The 16,312-nt window shown below is 48.5% G+C and overlaps 1 protein-coding gene across 3 annotated transcripts in view; it reads right to left on the reverse strand.

Moving 5' to 3' along the window:
* Window positions 1-16,312, reverse strand: part of EPHB2 (EPH receptor B2) — a 219,534-nt gene that overhangs the window by 11,500 nt on the left and 191,722 nt on the right. Inside the window, exons 7-9 of one of the 3 annotated variants that reach the window (XM_027520893.1) lie at window positions 15,381-15,450; window positions 12,558-12,666; window positions 11,475-11,542 (exon numbers count right to left, since the gene is read on the reverse strand). In XM_027520893.1, the coding sequence (XP_027376694.1) occupies window positions 11,475-11,542; window positions 12,558-12,666; window positions 15,381-15,450 (247 nt within the window). Of the gene's footprint in view, window positions 1-11,474; window positions 11,543-12,557; window positions 12,667-15,380; window positions 15,544-16,312 lie in introns of all 3 variants that reach the window. The other 2 variants (XM_027520900.1, XM_027520909.1) reach the window with 2 other exon arrangements.

Genomic DNA, 16,312 nt, shown 5'->3' on the forward strand with positions numbered 1-16,312 from the left:
GTTCGAGCGTGGGCATGAAAGGATAGATAGGCTTGTCACACGTGTGATAGAGAATCAGGGGGTGCAAAGTAAAGGAAGAGGAAGACAAGAAAGGAGCAGAGGGAACTGGAACAAAAATACAGAAAGAGCAGGCAACAGACCATGTTCTTGGTCTTTTGCTAAGGCGATCTCCCTGCTTTTCAAGGCCTAATTCAGGCCTGCTCTCTGCTCAGGAGACTTTTTGGCTGCCTCAGGCATCCCAGGCACTGGAGGGGCTGCCTCACAAGCATCTGAGTACCCACAGCTCCTAGGCCCACCTCCTGGGTCCCTCTGCTAGCCAGGTCTCAAACTTTTCTGGATCTCATATTCCTTGGTGATCAGCAGGAGGCTGGACACGGGGCATATGAATTTAATTCCTGATCTGATCTGGTTTTTTTTTTGATGCAGAGAGGAAGATGGTAACTTGGATACTAAAGACCCAATTCTGACCTCAGCAGTGAGTCAGCAACGTGCTTTGAAGGAAGGGAAAGACGAGCCCTCCTTCCTCCTCCCAGATGACTAGTCTTCCACTTCCCAGACCATCTGGCTCTCACCCAGCTGGGGCCTTCCTTTGGGTCCCCAGCCCGCATTCTCCCCCTGCTCCAGGAGCTATGAGTTTGGGAGCAGCAGCTCTAGGAGTTGGGTGCTGGAGTCCCTGGACCGTAGCAAGGTTGGCTGGTTGGTGAGTGGGGCCACAACCCTGCTCAGCTCCGTGACCTTGGACTTGTTAGTTGACCACTCTCAGCCTCTAGTTCAGACATTCCCGTCATCTAAGAGCTGGAACCTCTAACACAGGGGTTGGCAAAATGGCCCACTGCCTGTTTTGTAATAAAGTGTCATAAATAAAGTTTTATTGGCACACAGCCACACACATTCCTTTGTCTGTGACCGCTTTCCCGCTCCAGTGGCTGAGTTGATCAGTTACAACAGAGACCATAAGGCCTGCAAAGCCTAAAATATTTACTGTCTGACCCTTTACAGAAAAGCTTGCCAACCACTGCTCTAACACATTAGTTTTATTTTGTATTATTTATGTGGGTGTCTGCCTAGCCCTTTAGGTCAGAGTTTTCTTAATTTGGGTCTGTGAACCACTTGGCAGACCCAGGATGGGATGAGTGGGGCTGCTGAAATGGAATACATTATTATTGTCTTTCTGGATTAGAAAAACAATTTATGCTCTTTATAGTTTAAAATTATGGAAATAAATATGGTTGAAAATAAAAGTCCTCCAAAAATCTATCTCTGAGTATAGAATTTTTTTCTGGATTTCCCTTATAATTTTATACACATACATATGTATATTTGTGTTTCTCTGGGCATAGGATCCAAAACTTTTAGAGACTTAGAGGAGCCTCTGACCTCAAAAGAGGCTAAGAACCACCGTCTTGCAACTTTCCTGGTGGTCAAGTGGTTAAGAATCTGCCTTCCAACCCCTGATTGGGGAACTAAGATCCCACATACCATGGGGTAGCTAAGCCTGTGTGCTGCAACTGTAGAGCCCATGTGCCACAACGATAAACCCAGCACAACCTAAATAATAAAAAATAAAACTATAGTACTTAAGTGAGAGGATTTGAAAACCCCACCATGGTGGGAGCCTGGGAAGGGGGGATGGGTGCCCATTTTTTTCTCATCCCTCCCTCCCTGGCGCACTGCACACGCTTGACTCTCGGTGTCTGTAGACTGACAGAATCTGGATGATAGACGTGGAAGAATACCAACACCAGTTTCCACCTTCTGAGCCCTTTGTCTCTGCCCAGCACTGGGCCACGCTCTTTATGTGTATTCTCCCATCTCCTCCACCCAGCAGCTCCTAGAGGTTGTTGTTTAGCTGCTAAGTCCTGTCCAACTCTTCGAGACCCCAAGGACTTCAGCACGTCAGGCTTCCCTGTCCTTCACCATGTCCCTGAGTTTGCTCAAACTCATGTCTATTGATTGAATGGGTGATTCCATCTGGTCCTCTGTCGCCCCCTTCTCCTCCTGCCCTCAGTCTTTCCCAGCATCAGGGGCTGGGTCTTGGCAATTTGCATCAGGTGACCAAAGTATTGGAGCTTCAGCTATAGCATCAGCCTTTCCAATGAATATTCAGGACTGATTTCCTTTAGGATTGACTGGTTTGATCTCCTTGCAGTCTAAGGGACTCTCAAGAGTCTTCTCCAACACCAGAATTTGAAAGGATCAATTCTTCTGCGCTCAGCCTTCTTTATGGTCCAACTCTCAAATCAATAGAAATAGTCATTTATGATAGGAAATGACTATTGGAAAAACCATAGCTTTGACTAGACGGACCTTTGTTGGCAAAGTGATGTCTCTGCTTTTTAATATGCTGTCTACATTTGTCATAGATTTTCTTCCAAAGAGGAAGGATCTTTTAATTTCGTGGCTGAAGTCACTGTTTGCAGTGATTCTGGAGCCCAAGATAATAAAATCAGTCACTGATTCCACTTCCTCCCCCCCATCTATTTGTCATGAAGTGATGGGACTGGATGCCATGATCTTAGTTTTTTGAATGATATCATTATTCTCATTTCATATGAGAGAAAACTTTAGCTCAGAGGGGCTAAGTAATTTGTCCAAGGCCACACGGCTAGCAAATGGCACAGCCAGCATTTGAATCCAGGTCTGTCAGAATTGAGTCAAGGGCCACTGCTCTGAATCACCAAGCTCACTGCTTCCTGAAGGAAACCCACCCAGATCTGGTCCATGCTTCCTCCTCCTGGATTCATCTGTGATTCGTCCTCCCCTAAGTCAGCCCTCCCCAGAGCGGGGGCATCAGCTCCTGCAGAGAGGCTCTCTTTTTTCGCCCAGACTCAGCGTCTGGGCTGTGGCCCTTGGTGACTAACTTTTCACTTCCTTGCCAACAGAACTAGGGGAAATTCTTCCTCCTGGGCCAGCTGGGGAGGGAGGATACGAATGGGTCAGTTCAGGGAGCTCAAAGCATGCTTGGATGCTGCCAACCAATCAGATGCTGTCTCTAAGCCTTGGACAGGAGTGCTAGTCAGGAGGGCTCCATCACTTACAGCAGGGGTCCCCAACCCCCTCGGGCCACTTGGACTGGTACCGGTTAGGAACCAGGCCACACAGTAGGAGGTGAGCGGCAAGCAAGTGAGCAAAGCTTCATCTGTATCTATAGCTGCTCTCTATCACTCTCCCCAGAGCAGGGAGGAGAAGGGGATGACAGAGGATGAGATGGTGGGATAGCATCACCGACTCGATGGACATGAGTTTGAGTAAGTTCTGGGTGGTAAGTTTGAGTAAGTTGGTGATGGACAAGGAGGGCTGGCATGCTGCAGTCCATGGGATCACAAAGAATCGGACACGACTGAGCGACTGAACTGATCACTCTCCCATCACCCCAAAATGGGACCGTCTAGTTGCAGGAAAACAAGCTCAGGGCTCCCACTCATTCTGCATTATAGTGAATTGTAGAATTATTTCATTACGTATCACAATGTAATAATAACAGAGGGCTTCCCTGGTGACTCAGATGGTAAAGAATCTGCCTGCAATTCAGGAGGCCTGAGTTTGATCCCTAGGTTGGGAAGATCCCCTGAAGGAGGGCAACCCACTCCAGTATTCTTGCCTAGAGAATTCCATGGACAGGGTTGCAAAGAGTTGGACATGACCGAGTGATTAACACACACTAATAATCATAATAGAAATAAAAATCATAATAGAAATCACAGTAAATGTGATGCACTTGAATCTTCCCTCCACCCCTGCCACTGGTCTGTGGAAAAATTCTCTTCCACGAAACTGTCCTGGGGACCTCTGGCTTAAAGCAGGTCCTTGAAGGCGAGTGCCTCCATCTGGCCTCCCCGTAATGGCCTCCACTGACAGCTCCCTGCTCCTTGCATAAGGAATTACTTACCCAGAGGCCCCGGACACGCCTCGCAGTTTCTGGCCTCTCTGCTTCTGTTCGTGTGGTTCCCTCTACCTGGAGCACCCTCTTCTACCTTTGTGTCCAGGTCGAATGCCACCTCCTCTGTGCAGCCTGCCTGGGTCCCTCCAGAGGGGACCAAGGCCTTCTCAGGCTGCCACTGCTCTGTCCCCACACCCACTCCCACAGATGTCTGTATGACTTTTCTACCTCGTGCCAGGGCTCCCGGATTCACAGGCCCACAGTCCCCCATCACCCTTTTCTGGAACACTCTTCTGCCTGTGAAGGCTTTGCCCCTCTCTCCCCCAGGGGCACAGAGGCCATGTCTGTCTTGTTCTTGCTAAATCCCAGGGCCTGGCACATAGACGGTGCTCAATAAATGCTCACTGGAAGAACACTAGCCTTACTCATTGACATGCCCTTGTTTTCTCTCTCTACCTGTTTGGGGTCACAAATACCTTTGGGAATTTTATGAAAGCTATGAATTCTGCTTCCTGGCCAAGAATTCACACGTGTGTGCATGTGCCCATGGTCAGCATGCAATTTTGGAATGTTTATAGGCCCTGGAAGCTCTAGGAGTTATGAACTCTCAAGTTATGAGCCCTTGCTCTAAAATGTTTTCTCTAGAGTATATTTGAGGGTGGTATACAGTAGGTACTTAATAAACACTTTTTGACTATATGGCTCTGAGTGCTGCAGTTCCTGCTTCGGTGACCTCTGGTTTTGCCTCACCATTGATAACATGATTGGCTCACAGTTTAGCATCGTTTCACCACAGAGCAGACCCTGTTCTAGGTGCTAATAGGTATCGACCCAATTAATCTTCCCTGACAATCTTTCTGGGTAAATACTACTATTAGACTGAGCCCTACAAAACTGTCAATATTTGACTCCTCCTGATCTACATGGAACAACAGACTGGTTCCAAATAGGAAAAGGAGTACGTCAAGGCTGTATATTGTCACCCTGCTTATTTAACTTATATGCAGAGTATATCATGAGAAACACTGGGCTGGAAGAAGCACAAGCTGGAATCAAGATTGCCAGGAGAAATATCAATAACCTCAGATATGCAGATGACACCACCCTTATGGCAGAAAGTGAAGAGGAACTAAAAACCCTCTTGATGAAAGTGGAGAGTGAAAAAGTTGGCTTAAAGCTCAACATTCAGAAAACAAAGATCATGGCATCCAGTCCCATCACTTCATGGCAAATAAATGGAGAAACAGTGGAAACAGTGTCAGACTTTATTTTTTTGGGCTCCAACATGACTGCAGATGGTGATTGCAGGGATGAAATTAAAAGACGCTTACTCCTTGGAAGGAAAGTTATGACTAACCTAGATAGCATATAAAAAGCAGAGACTTGACTTTGCCAACAAAGGTCTGTCTAGTCAAGGCTATGGTTTTTCCAGTGGTCAGGTATGGATGTGAGAGTTGGACTATGAAGAAAGATGAGCACTGAAGAATTGATGCTTTTGAACTATGGTGTTGGAGAAGACTCTTGCGAGTCCCTTGGACTCCAAGGAGATCCAACCAGTCCATCCTAAAGGAGATCAGTCCTGGCTGTTCATTGGAAGGACTGATGCCAAAGCTGAAACTCCAATACTTTGGCCACCTCATGGGAAGAGTTGACTCATTGGAAAAGACCCTGATGCTAGGAGGGATTGGGGGCAGGAGGAGAAGGGGACGACAGAGGATGAGATGGCTGGATGGCATCACCGACTCGATGGACATGAGTTCGGGTAAACTCCGGGAGTTGGTGATGGACTGGGAGGCCTGGCGCACTGAGATTCATGCGGTCACAAAGAGTCAGACACGACTGAGTGACTGAACTGAACTGAACTGATCTACAAAAATGGCCAGTTCATTTGGTTTCAACCTAACAGTCCCCCTCTTTTTTGATGAAGAAACTGGTATAAGAAAGGCTAAATGGGACTTCCCTGGTGGTCCAGTGGTTAAGAATCTGCCTGACAATGCAGGGGACACAGTTTCGATTCCTGGTCCGGGAAGGTCCCACCTGCTGCAGAGCAACTAAGCCCGTGTGCTGCAACTACTGGGCTTGTGCCCCGAGACAAGAGAAGTCACTGCAGTGAGAAGCCTGGGCACCACCACGAAGAGTAGCCCCCACTCACCAAAACTAGAGAAAGCCTGTGCACAGCAGTGAAGACCCAGTGCAGCCATAAATGAATGAATAAGGTGAAACAACGTGCCTAAGGGGACATGGGCATAGCTAGTTAGTGGCAGAAGTGTTGATTGAATCCAGGTTGTCTGCCTTGAAAGTCTACACTTACAACTGCCAAGCTACTGGTTTATTTTGGGTGCTTCCCCACCTGTGTCTTGGGATAGAATGTGAGCTCCTTGTGGCCAGAGCTTTGCACAAGGAGGGACATTTGGCTCCCAGGAAGGACATTTTCTGAACTGCAGTTGGATGAGAACCTTGGCAGGCAAGAGTCTTCAGAAAATATTGGGCTACTGTTTGGATGATTTATGACTGTCAGGGTCACCAACAGGGTCACATGCCATCCTGAACCCATGTGGAAAATTCAAGATGAGGGAAGGAGGAACCAGGCATCCAGAGACCTGGATTTGCATTCCGGATCTGCCAGCAATAATGGTCACAAATAAGTTGCTTTATGAGTTTGAATTCAGGATCAATCACTGTATTGATCTGGCCGTGTGCCCTTGGGCAAGTTACTTTTTTCCATCTGCAAAATGGAGATAATAAACAAATCCCCTATCTCGTAAGGGGGTTGCAGAGATTAAATGAGAATCTTTTGAAAAGGTTTTGTTCAGTCTTTGGCAACCAGAAAGCACTGAATAATTGTTAATTGTTATCATGAGGAGTTGGTTATTATTAAATATTATTATTACAAAGCACTTCAACATCCATTAATTCATTTACTCCTCAAAACTCTGTGAAAGAAGCATCATTCCTGCTACTTCCCACATAAGGATGCCAAGGATCAGAGTGGTTTTTCCTGAGCTTCCAGTGACTTCCCCAAGGTCACACTGAGCTGGCCGGTAGCAAAGTAGGGTTGAGAAACCTGGTGCATCCCTCTGGCTCCACGTCCAGGCACCATAGACGTCAGCACTCATTCAGCATTTGCTGGACAATGGAAAACACGAGCCCATGAGGGTGACCTTGGGTTGGTCACACACATAGCCAGGCCTCAGCTTCCTCCTCTGTTCCAGCGGTTGCTGGTGGATATGTGATCACGGGGCTGGCCGTGTTTTGAGAAAAAAACAAAACAACAAAATCCTGCTCAGATGCAGAGAGTAGGAGCATGAGCTTGAGAATGTGTTGATTTATGAACAACACGTTCTATTCTGGAGTCTATTTTTAAAATAAATCCCCGCTGTCACCTGTTTTCCTTGCTACCGACTTGCTGCTCTAAACAGTGATGCTCCTGAATGCTCCAGGTGATGGAGCGTGTGAGCCTGTCTTACTCAGAAGGCTGTAGGGAGCACAGCGTGGCCAAGACTGTGTTTGTACCCCAGCGTTTGCCCCGCACAACTGTGGGACCTCTCTGTGCCCTGGTTTCCTCAAAGTGGGAAATGACCAGGGCTAAATGAGGAATACGTGTTGAGCATTAAAGTAGCTCTTGGCCCATAGAACACAATATGTTTAGCTATATCTACCATCATGATTTTATTACTTGGGGAACAGGCTGGGCCGATGGAATTTATGAGTTTTATTTTTAACATACAGGTGGATTTTCATTTCTGTGTAGTTAAATTTGTCCACTTCTGTCTTATGATCCTTTCATTGCTTTTGTGCTTAGAAAGTGCTTTTCCCTCCACGTATCAATTAAATAGTTACCTAAATTGTCTTCTGGAAATTTTAATGGTTTAATCATTTTTACAGTGATGTCTAAAAATGATTTTTAAGCTCGGCAAAGTTTACTTCAAATTAAGTCTTACCCAGAGGGGCCTCCCAGATGGCGCAGTGGTAAAGAATCTGCTACCAGTGCAGGAGACGGAAGAGACACAGGTTTGATCCCCAGGTCGGGAAGATCCCCTAGAGCAGGAAACGGCTATCCACTCCAAAATTCTTGCTTGGAAAATTCCATGGACAGAGGAGCCTGGTGGGCTACAGTTCATGGGGTTGCAGAGTTGGACACGACTGAGCAAAGCGTGTGTGCGCCTGCACACACACACACACACACACACACACACACACTCACACAGAGGCTTAATACCAAGAACTCCTTGACACTGCTCTTCATCGCACACTCCGTATCTAGTGCTGCAGCGAATCCATTGGTCTACTTTCAAAGTGTGTCAGAACCCACCGCCTTCCCACCACTTCCCTTGCTGCCACCCTGGTCCAGCCACCATCCTATCTTCCCTGGATTATCCCAACAGCCACCTCCCGGCCCCTGCTCCATCCCTGCCTGGCACCGCCCAGTCCATGTTCCACAGGGCAGTCAGAGAAGTCCTGTGAAAACTGTAACTCCGAGCCTGTCCGTCTTTGTCTCAGACCCTTCCAGAGGCGTCTCATTTCACTCAGAATAAAAACCAAGGCCCAGACTTCCCTGGTGGTCCAGTGACTAAGAATCCGCCTGCCACTGCAGGGGACATGAATTCGATCCCTGGCCCAGGAAGATTCCACATGCCCCAGGGCAAGTAAGCCCATGTGCCACAACTACTGAGCCGACGTGCTGCAACTCCTGAAGCCCTCGAGACCTAGAGCCCACACACCACAGCTGGGGAGTATCCCCCTCTCTTGGCAACTAAAGAAAGCCTGTGCACAGCAACAAAGACCCAGCACAGCATTCCCAAATTAACATTAAAAACACTGCTCTAACCCCTGCTTGGAGAATTCTGAGCATTACTTTGCTGGGGTGTGCGGTGAGTACAATTGTGCGGTAGTTTGAACATTCTTTGGCATTGCAAAATGAAGAATGAAGAAGAACTAAAGAGCCTCCTGATGAAAGTGAAAGAGGAGAGAGAAAAAGTCGGCTTAAAACTCAACATTCAGAAAACAAGATCATGGCATCTGGTCCCATCATTTCATGGCAAATAGATGGGGAAAAAATGGAAATGGTGAGAGACTTTACTTTTTTGGGCTCCAAAATCACTGCAGATGGTGACTGCAGCCATGAAATTAAAAGATGCTTGCTGCTTGGAAGAAAAGCTATGACCAACCTAGATAGCATATTAAAAGCAGACATTACTTTGTCAACAAAGGTCTGGCTAGTCAAGGCTATGGTTTTTCCAGTAGTCATGTATGGATGTGAGAGTTGGACTATAAAGAAAGCTGAGCAATGAAGAGACTTTTGAACTGTGGTGTTGGAGAAGACTCTTGAGAGTCCCTTGGACTGTAAGGAGATCCAACCAGTCCATCCTAAAGGAAATCAGTCCTGAATATTCATTGGAAGGACTGATGCTGAAGCTGAAACTCCACTACTTTGGCCACCTGATGTGAAGAACTGATTCACTGGAAAAGACTCAGACACTTGGAAAGATTGAAGGCAGGAGGAGAAGGGGACGACAGAGGATGAGATGGTTGGATGGCATCACCGACTCGATGGAGCAAGCTCTGAGAGTTGGTGATGGACAGGGAAGCCTGGCATGCTGCAGTCCATGGAAATGCAAAGGGTCGGACACAACTGAGCGACTGAAATGAAACTGAACCCCTGCAGCTCTGAATCACCCTTTCCTATCTTGCCTTTTTCCCACAGCACTTTCATCTTCTGATATACCATACACTTTGCTCACTTATTGCATGTATTTAAAAAATTTCCTAGGATTTTTTATTATATTCTTTTTAAAAATTGTGGTAAAATATGCGTAATATAAACTACACAATTTTAACCATTTCAAAACGTGCAGTTCAGTATTATTAAGTACAGTCATACTGATGTACAACCAATCTTCAAAATTCTTTTAATCTTGCAGAAAATGTAAGCCCTATTTTCTAAAGTTTATCAATATTTTGCACTTATTTTTAAAATACCTGTCACTTTTTAAAAATTGAAGTATAGTTGATTTACCATGCTGTGCCAATCTCTGCTGTACAGCCAAGTGACTCAGTTATACACATATATACATTCTTTGCCTGGCGTGCTGCGATTCATGGGGTCGCAAAGAGTTGGACACGACTGAGCGACTGATCTGATCTGATCTGATACGTTCTTTTTTTATATTCTTTTCCACTATGGTGTATCACAGCATATTGAGTATAGTTCCCTGCCCGATCCATGCTGCTGCTGCTGCTGCTAAGTCGCTTCAGTCGTGTCCAACTCTGTGAGACCCCATAGACGGCAGCCCACCAGGCTCCCCCGTCCCTGGGATTCTCCAGGCAAGAACACTGGAGTGGGTTGCCATTTCCTTCTCCAATGCATGAAAGTGAAAAGTGAAAGGGAAGTCGCTCAGTCGTGTCCGACTCATTGCGACCCCATGGACTGCAGCCTACCAGGCTCCTCCATCCATGGGATTTTCCAGGCAAGAGTACTGGAGTGGGGTGCCATTGCCTTCTCCACCCGATCCATGAGGACCTTGTTTATCCATTCTAAATGTAATAGTTTTACTGTCCCTCCCACTAGAATGTAAGTTCCACCAGGGCAGGAATATGGGGTTTGTTTACTTGTGTGTCCCTAGCACCTGGAGCAGAGCCTGATGTACATAATGGGCCACAACAAATATGTGACAACTGAAGGGATGCGCAGATGACCCCCTCACTTGGGGACCATCTGAGAAGCTCTAGGGTACCCCACTGAGTACAGTTTGAGAGCCTATAGGGGACCCACTTGGAATTCCCATTTGCCAAGTGAGCCAAAGTGAGGATCCATATCTCCTCTCCCCCACACAGATTGTTGGTTCTGCCAAGATCAGACAGAGAGGAATCTACACTCTGTTGTTCTCTTTACTTGGTGCCCCCGGGAGGAGACATCTGCTCTGGGTGTGTCTGGCACATGTGCCCCCAGCCCTGGCCGAAGGTGGCATGGGACAGTGAAGGAAATGGGGGCATGGTGCAGGGGTTGGGAAGAGGCAGCCAAGGAGTCACTGAGCGGTACAAGAATGGGCCTCCCGGCTCCCTTCTCTCCCCTCCGTGGTCAGAGCCTGGGGTCCTCATCGTCTCACTCAGATCATGCACTGGGTTGGCCCAAAATTTCGTTTCCCATACCATCTTATGGAAAAACCCGACCGAACATTTTGGCATACCCGATATTTATTCTGCCAATCTGTCTGGTGCCTGCTGTGTGCTGGGCAGCCACCTGACACTGGGGAGGTGGTGGTGACTGTCAGACACGATTTCAGGTCCCCAAGTGCCCCCACTATAATGATGGAGGGACAGGGAGACGACCATCACCATGCAGCCAGGTGGGGGCGCTGTGCATCCAGGATAGAGTGGGGATAAAGGAAGGCTTCTCAGAGGGGTTTGTATATGATGAAGCCTGAGGGAGTGAGCTAGCCAGGGCAAGAGAGGGGAGAGTGCTCCAGGCAGAAGGAACAGCATGTTCATGTCTGACTGCAGCAAGGGAGGAGGAAGACAAAGGAGGCTGGAGAGGTTGCTGCGGAGCTGACAAGTGAAGGATCCCAGGGTGCCGGCCCCGCCGAGGTATACGTACTGTGGCCGCTGGTGTAGTGTTGCAGCTTATCTGTGTACTCCGAGTCAGCACGTTCAAACCCCCGTCTTCTGGAACAAGAGCAAAGGGCTGGAGCCACCTGGAGGCGCCCGGGGAGATGGGAGCCACAGCAGGTGATAGGCAGAGGGTGGGCAGGCCCTGGAAACCACCTCCTTGCCAGAGAATTCCCTGCCGGACCCTTGCCTAGCAGCCTCACCTTCCCTGGTTCCCTCTGCCCCAGCCCTTCCCACTTCTCCAACTTCAAGTCCAGGCTCACTGTTTCCCCTGTCCCCTCTCCAGCCAAGCCCCTTTCAAAGAGCAAAGGCATCTCCGGCTGTGGCCCCTGGTCCCAGAATCCCAGAGGCTTCTGTCCATCTGACCTTAAGACCTAGTCTATTCTAAAGTGGGAAGCTCTTGGGACTTCCCTGGTGGTCCAGTGGTTAGAACTCTGCCCTTCCACCTGCAGGGGGCACAGGTTCCATCCCTGGTTGGGGAAATAAGATCCTGCAGGCCGTGCAGTATGGCCAAAAATAAAGTAGAAAGCTCTAAGGAAGAAGGGACAGTCTCTGCATTAAGTCCAGCAGAAGTCCAGGAGCCAGTCCCACTGCTTGCCTTTGCACGTGCTGTGCCAGTCCCTTGGATGCCAGACACCTGGCCCTGTCTGTGTCCCCTCTCTTTCCAGCTACCTCAGCCAGCTGAGCTCCTCAGCTTGCTTCTGGCCCTGTTCACGGAGGGGCTTTTGCTAGAGCAGAAAGTGGGGCGATCTGTACTCCCCTTCACTGTCCTCTGGCTTCCTGCATCATGCAGTCTTTCCTCCCCACTGTTCGGAGCTGTCCCTTTGCGCTGAAGTATTAGCGTCTCAGTGAGCCACCTCCGTGGAGCGCGGACTTGTCCAGGGCAACACCTGACCAAAGGGATGGACTGCCAACTGTGGCCGTTTAGGTGGTGGGAGGCCACTTGGGGGTCTCCTGGCCTCCCCGAGCCCCTCCTGCCCTCTCTGATCATAGACCCTGTTCAGGGATGGCAGAATGGATGGGCAGCCCTCTCGGAACCCAGGCCTGGTCCAGGCAGGGGGACACCACCCACCTGTTACACACGATGGCGATGACAACCACGGCGATGAGGAAGACCAGGCCGGCCGCCGAGGAGCCAATGATGAGTGGCAGCTTCTCCTGGATGCTTGTCTGGTACTCGGCTGGAGAGGAAGCACAGCGCACTGTTCTCAGCCTGGCTCGGGGGTCACAACCCCCTGCATCCCCACTGCCCTGGGTCTCCTGGGATCCCTAGACTCTCTGCCACTCCAGACAGAGCCTCAGGTGGAGAACTGGCTGTTACTCCCTCACAAGTAACCTCGGACAAATCCATGAACTACTCTGGCACTCAGCTTCTCATCTACAAAATGGGCATAATAATGCCTACATCTCAATGTAGATATGAAAATCAATAAGGAGATCCAACCAGTCCATCCTAAAGGAAATCAGTCCTGAATATTCATTGGAAGGACTGATGCTGAAGCTGAAACTCCAATACTTTGGCCACTTGATGCGAAGAGCTCACTCACTGGAAAAGATCCTGATGCTGGGAAAGATTGAAGGTGGGAGAAGGGGACGACAGAGGATGAGATGGTTGGATGGCATCACCAACTCGATGGACATAAGTTTGAGTGAACTCCAGGAGTTGGTGATGGACAGGGAGGCCTGGCATGCTGCAGCCTATGGGGTTGCAGAGTCGGACACAACTGAGCGACTGAACTGAACTGAATAATAATAAGCTGACACATATACAGAGGCAGGTCAAAACACAGACTCTCAAGCCAAACTCCTTGGGTTTCAGTCCCAGTGGTGCTATTTACTGTCTGTGTGATCTCTGGTAAAGTGACTTATTTCTGTGGCTCAGTTTCCTCATTTGTAAAGTGGGGAGGATAATAGTTCCCATATAGGATTTTTGCGTAAAACACTTAGAGTGGGACTTCCCTGGTGGTCCAGTGGTTAACAATGTGCCTGCCAATGCAGGGGACATGGGTTTGATCCCTGGTGTGGGAAGATCCCACATGCCACGGGGCAGCTAAGCCCGTGCACCACCACTGCTGAGCCTGCACACTCTAGAGATGGTGCTCCGCAACTAGAGAAGCCGCTGCAGTGAGAAGCCCACACACAGCAATAAAGAGTAGCCATCAGCTCGCTGCAACTAGAGAAATCCTGAATGTACCAACAAAGACCCAGCCCCAAATAAATAAATACATTAAAAAAAAAGCCCACTTAGAGTAACTTGTAGCACATAGTAAGTACTCAGTACATATTAACTATTATTGTTTTTAAGTGTTTTAAGAGCCTACCATGGGTAGGTATGTACCTTGTGTGATTCTCAGAACAGTTCTATGCTGTACTACGTGTAATTATCCCATTTATCAGATCAGAAAACTGAGGCTCAGCAAAATCATGTCTTGCCTAAGTTTACACAGTTAGACAGTGGCCAGTGCCAACATTTGAACCCAGGTCTGTTCAACCCAAGGCCATGGGCTTAAGCGAGATAATGTGTAAAATGCACTCAGCATTGGTCCCGGCTCTTGGAAACCCCTCAGTGCATTGTCAATGGCATCAAGATCTTCATTATTTAACACTTTATTTTTATTACTCCTCATTGCCTCCCAGGCAGGAGCTTGCTGAAGTCAAGGACTAGGTCATTTCTGCATCCTTAGCACAAGCACATATTTGTTGAGTTAATAAGGATCTTGGGACAGTCCCCCAGTCCCCAGGTCAGCGACCCTCAACCAACATACAAGAGGACCTAGAGAGGTGAAAAAGTCTGGCCATGAGGAAGGGGGATTGCACAGAGGAGCTGAGTACTAGAAGTGATGGTGGAGCCATAAGGGAGGACTTTTGTGGTAAGACAAGAATTCAGGGGTCCAGGAGCCCCCTGAAACGTTTAACTCGGCACAGGCTGAGGCCTATGTCCAGGGGTTGAAGCAGATGCTAAGGAGGGATGCTGCAGTCTGCTCATAAATATTCTGCTCTGGAGTTTGGCTGGTGGGGAAAAGACCCCCAGACTCACAGCAATGACAACTATGACCTTAACTCTATTTTGGTGAGCACTAACCATGTGAGGCCTAATGCCAACCCTGTGCTAGAACCTGTACATTTACCCTTTTCCTGACACTAGTTTCATGATGATGCTGATAATGAGTTAGCTCTTATCATCCCCATTTATAAATGGGAAAACTGAGGCTCAGAGAGGTCAGATGAGTCACTCAGGACCACACAGCTAGAGCTCAATCAGCACTGTAACTTCCATCTGTCAGGCATTAGAGCCTGCATTCTTTAACTATGCGGCTTCTCAAAGATTACTGGAGCAGGAAGGGTGTTTAGAGATCATGTGGTCCCAGACTCGGAGACACAAAGCACATGGGCTGCAACTTCCCGCTCTCTTGCCCAAGGAAGACATTACTAATGCATCCCAGCACTTCTCCCTGTTGAGTGCAGATGTCGCTTCAGAATGCTTCTCAATCCGACTGCATGTCATTGGAGTGATGTATGGATAAGATATGTTTGCTCCCTCAGATGGAATATAACACTTTGATTTTTATAGATGAGAAGAAACTGGACCAGGGAATGGAAGTGGCTTGCTCAGAGTAGCTTTGCAAGTTGAGGCTGGGCTCCCAAGGGTCCTGGGAAAGGACATGATGGTCACAGAGGAGTCCATATCCTTTCGGGGCCACAGAAACAATGCCTGCATATGTGGCTGTGCAGTTGGTATAGTGCATGAGGGTTCTCACCCAGGTTGGAGGGAGAATGACATCTAGAAGGGGGGAGGGAGCCTCTGCTAATTCGCACAAAGGCACTTTATAGACACGGCGGCCCTTGTTCTGTCTGTAGAGTCAAGGCCGTCCTCCTGCGCTCTGGCCCCGCTTACCTTCGGTCATGGTCTGGAAATACATCTTGCCACTGTAGCGCCCGTAGCCTGCCACGGTGCGTGCCCGCACCTGGAAGACATAGATGGCGCCGGCTTTGAGGCCCTGCACAGTGACCGTGTTGGTGGGGCTTTTTATGGCTGTGGCGTTGTACTCACTCAGCTCCTGCCGAGGAACAGAGGAAACAGTTAGTGAGGCTGTGCCCAGAGTCCACCACCTCCTCCTGCCACTCGGGGGCAGGTCTGGCTACTGGACAAATTCTGTGGTTCCATAGTCTTCGCTCCTTCCCTATAACAGAATGACATACCCACATCTTCGGCATATGGTTTGCAACACTTCCCACAAAAGAAGGCAGAAGGTATTTCTTTGCCTCACAGATGGCGAGTTTGCTCCTGTGACTTGGTTTGGCTGCTGGAATATGCTAGAGGACGTAATGTAAGTAGAGGCTTTACAGGCACTTGTTGATTTGACTCGGTCTCCTGGGCTTCTGCCATCTGTCATGGTGAGGCTTAACTTGGGTAACCGCTGCTTCCAGAAGGGGAAATGTGTGAAGAAATCCTTGACCTAACTCCTAGGCTGAAACAGCACCACCTCACTTGACCCAAAGACAAAAACTTATGAGCAGGAAAAACAGCCACTTCTCATAAGCCTCTGGATTGTTGGAACTGTTTGTTCCGCAGCATCATACCAATAATAGCTGACTAATACACACAGACTGAGTGACCACTGTGTGCAGACCCTGAAGACGAGGCTGTGAGTTCTTAGAGACAGCAGGGAGAGGGTCCACCTTATTCACGTCTGCATCCCCCTCTTTGCCCCATGCCTCAATGGATTAAGTGGAAGGACCCCCATTCAGCCTCAGCATATTTGAGTAAGGCAAGAATTAAGACCCAGAAAGGGGAAATGATGCTCAAGGTCACATATATCAGTTGGT

Source organism: Bos indicus x Bos taurus, chromosome 2, assembly GCF_003369695.1.
Source record: "Bos indicus x Bos taurus breed Angus x Brahman F1 hybrid chromosome 2, Bos_hybrid_MaternalHap_v2.0, whole genome shotgun sequence".
Taxonomy (NCBI): domain Eukaryota; kingdom Metazoa; phylum Chordata; class Mammalia; order Artiodactyla; family Bovidae; genus Bos; species Bos indicus x Bos taurus.